The sequence below is a fragment of the Octodon degus genome, unplaced genomic scaffold, assembly GCF_000260255.1.
Source record: "Octodon degus isolate 3935 unplaced genomic scaffold, OctDeg1.0 scaffold00007, whole genome shotgun sequence".
Lineage (NCBI taxonomy): Eukaryota > Metazoa > Chordata > Mammalia > Rodentia > Octodontidae > Octodon > Octodon degus.
In genome coordinates, this window is record NW_004524583.1 from 4956333 (window position 1) to 4960242 (window position 3910).

Below are 3910 nucleotides of genomic sequence, written 5' to 3' on the forward strand. Positions count from 1 at the left end.
AAAAAAAAAAAAAAACAAGAAAGGGAGACATAAGCAGAGCACAGTAGTACAGTACTATAGCACGGTACAGAATGTTACCGAGTTTGTGAAAGGTGTTCTGGCTGGGGCAGGAAATAGCAAAGGGGTCTTTTGAGGGAGAAATAGTAGTACGTGATCAGAAGCAGCAGAAGGGTTCCCAGGCCACAGGACAGCATCATGAGGGAGTGTAGTGTTTACAAAAAAAAAAAATACATCGACACTCCATGGTAGCTGAGGAGTAGAACCCCGGCAGTGACGAGGCGGCCATGTGCAGCCCACCAAAAGGGCTGCAAGTCCTTCTGACGAGCTGGGAGGTCGTCCTGCTACCGCCCACACCACTGAAGAAGCTGAAGCACACAGAAAACCAGAGTGCTGCTCTGACTTCCAGAAACATCTCTCACTAATTTTGATGTTGTTTCCATTTTTTGTTTGTAATGTACAATAACATTTATTCCTGAAATAGTGATTGAAAATTCCCTTTCAGATGAATTTTCAAGAAATACGAAACTTCTATTTTTATGTGGCAAATTTGTAGTAGATATTTTCATGCAATTCCCTTTCAAATTATGTTTACCAATCTTAAGTAAGAATCCAGATTTGGCTTATTTAACATTATGCATGTTATCATCAAGTAATGCCATACAGATTATTAGAGTCTACAAAGTCATTTTGTACAGTGATTTCAGAGTTCTGCTTTCTGTTTTCTGTATTTTTTAAAAATTAATAATCTCCACCCTTCCTTTTTTATTTTTATCAGTCTATGGTTGCAGTCTGTAGTACTCTTTCCCTTTCCCTCCCCTCTTCCCGCTTCGTGCTGAAATCACTTATTACTGGTGTTACTCTGCATGCTTCTACTAGTCTCACTTTTCCTGTTTTGCTGATTTGTTATTTGCTAGTTTGAAAGGTGAATGCATTTGCATTAAGATTGTGTCTGAAATAAGGTTAAAGGGCCAACAAGATAGCTCAGTGGACTAACTGCCTGCTTAGGCAAGCACAGGGCCTGGGTTTGGTCCACAGCACCACATGCCGCTCTGGCCCCACCCCCAGGCGCACTGAGCTGGCCCCTGAGACCAGGCATGGCGGCGCGTGCGTGCAATCCCAGCACTGGGGAAGCTGAAAACAGGAGGCTCACTGTAAGTCCGAGCTGCATAGTGAGACTGTACCAAATACATTTAAAAAAATAAGAATTGCCTCTAAGCATAAGTCTTAGTAATTTATCTTTAGTAAAATGCACACACTGTACATGTGAAGTTCATGGCACTTATTTTGATTGCTTTAGGAATTCTGTTTTTTAGTGCCTAACTATAGTCTATTGAAGTTGCTGCATTACCTCAGAACTTAAAGATCTGTACATGAGATGTTCACGTATTGCATCATAGGACAGCAGAATAGCACCCAAGCGTGGCTAGCTCAGTTCGTTCCATGAATAATGCTTCTGGCCAGTGAAACTGCCTGCTTCTCACCCGAAGGTGTCTTTCAGGGGTACCGGTATTGGGCTGGCATCGGAGTCCTCCAGAGCTGTGAATCTGCACTGACCCATTATCGTCTTGTTGCCAATCATGGTAGCTATTTTTATTTCCTTTTCACCTTCCAGGAAAAGAAAATAGAAATAAATTTAAATACATCTGTTTTTATTGTATTTGAAATATGACTGGCTCCTTAACTAGACTCATCTTTAATTAAGAACATTTGTTGACATTTTTGAATTCTGTATCTTAAATATTTTGTGGAGAAGTTCTCATTTTCTAATACCTTACTAGTTTATAATCCATAGACTTCTGTAGAAATCATTTCTGTTAACATCATGTCTGAGCGTCTGGCAGCTGGGGTTGTACTTCTCAGGGAGACAGCTCTTCTGACTGTCCCATGATCCCCGCTTTGTCTCCTGTTGCAGTGGCTAGTGATATCTCACTAACAGGCGGCTCCGTGGTGCAGAGAATACGACTGCCTGATGAAGTAGAAAACCCAGGAATGAACAGTGGGATGCTAGAAGAAGATTTGATTCAGTATTACCAGTTCCTAGCTGAAAAGGGTGATGTACAAGCGCAAGTATGTGTTTAAATGTCTAGAAGAGTTTCCCCCTGTTTTATGTACTTTAACACAGGGGGAAGAGACGTGTTCGCCTCTGTAGGTAGCATTGTCACAGCTCTGTGCAGTTATTAGCTACATATTAAGGTCACCTGAGGAGTATTAAAAGAAATACCAAGGGTTCTATATGCTCCAAAGGTTCCATTTGAGCTCCTCCAGGATGGGGCCCAGGCGTTGAGAGCTCCTAAAAGCTGCTCATGTGACTCTTCCCTGTCCCATAACTGAAAGGCATTGCTTGAACCAAGTCTTGCCAGTGAGAGTGAAGGCTCCCACCGGAGTACAAAGGGTGAACCTCACTTCCTGTATCCGAGAAGCTGGGATTTTTGGAATATCAGATGCTCTTCGGAGCTGTTTACTGTTTGAGTTTCTTGTGTTTATCTTAGGTCATGATTACCTCAAGGTCAAGAGCAGAAATAGGGTGGTTCAAATTGTATGATACTCATCACTCAATTCAAGTGTGTGTGTTTTTTGTGACTTATTTTGATGGAGTACAATAAGAACTTCAATGACTTTTTTCCATTATGGTTGTAGTTTTTCTGATTTAGAATATATAAAAATAAGTAGTAAATACTTAAGAACAACGAAGGCTAACAGAAGGAAGTCATTGAATAAAACCTGTGAATTTTAACTAAGTTACTTTATGTCACTAAACATCTTTCTTTTACATTAATGATGTATTTTGGTTTAAGTGTTCTGCCTTGTTTTCAGTTATTGTGCCTTCCCATGTTCCCGTGTCTGCCCTCTGTCCCTCTTGCTGCATGTGCCTCTAGCTGCCTCCACTTCCCGGTGCCGTCAGCCTTTCATTGCTCTCGGTGGTTACGCAGAGTTCAGCCCCTGTACGTTTCCAGGGTTGCAGTACTTGATCCACCCCATCCTGCCCTTTTCTATTTCTGATGGCACTGGGGAATGAACTTGTGGCTTTCGTACTGACCTCCATCCCCTGTCCTTTTTAAATCCCCCCGCCCCATCATTCCCTCACTAACTCACTAAGTTGCCCAGGCTGGGCTCAAACTTGTGATCCTTTTATGTCAGCCTTCCAGCGTGCTGGTTTACGGCCATGTGCTGTCACATCCAGTTTGAATTCCAGTGTATTTGAACCTGAGAAAGTATTGGTTTATATTCACATACCTATTTAAATTTACTTTTTGGGGGACTGGGGAGATAGCTCAGTAGGATAAGTGCTTGCCTGGCAAGCTCAAGGGCCTGAGTTCAATCCCCGGTCCCGCAGAAAAAATAAAAAATAAATTTACTTTTTTTCCCTTTGCTGCCTCTCAAAACTTCATAGACACTTTTGCCTCTTCCCTGAACAGCATCTTTTAAGAATTTCCTTTAGAGCAGCTTCACTGAGGATAAATTCAGTTTCAAAGCATACTCTTTTAGTTCTTAGAAATTGTAGAATAATTAGTTTCAGGACTTAAGACTGAATGTCTAATTTTGAGTCATGAGCAGAAACCTTTTATGACCAAATGCTTTCTTGTTGGTCTCGTGCTAACCATACGAGATGCTGCCACTTGCCTTTGCCTTGTGTCTGTTGATTTTCAGGTTGGTCTGGGACAGCTGCATCTGCATGGAGGGCGTGGAGTAGAACAGAATCACCAGGTAATGACCCCATCCCGGTGTGCACCACACATTGGAGCAAGAAACCACACTCACATGTATTTTTGCTAGGCAGTGCCAGTGTCCACTGGTGTCATCTAAGCGCCCATCACAAATGAGCTTTCGGGATCTCCCTAACCCTTTAGAGAAGAAGCGTGACTGTGCCTCAGAGTGGTGGAGTGTTTTCATGGCAAACCTAATTCTTCAT

General features: G+C 42.3%; 1 protein-coding gene across 1 annotated transcript in view; it reads left to right on the top strand.

Annotated features, from left to right (window-relative positions):
• Window positions 1–2094, top strand: part of Sel1l (SEL1L ERAD E3 ligase adaptor subunit) — a 34983-nt gene extending 32889 nt beyond the window's left edge. The window contains exons 9-10 of the mRNA XM_023703812.1: window positions 1499–1580; window positions 1913–2094. Of these exons, the coding sequence (XP_023559580.1) occupies window positions 1499–1580; window positions 1913–2079 (249 nt within the window). The 3' untranslated portion in view covers window positions 2080–2094. The remainder of the gene's footprint in view (window positions 1–1498; window positions 1581–1912) is intronic.
• The last annotated feature ends 1816 nt before the right edge of the window (window positions 2095–3910 follow it).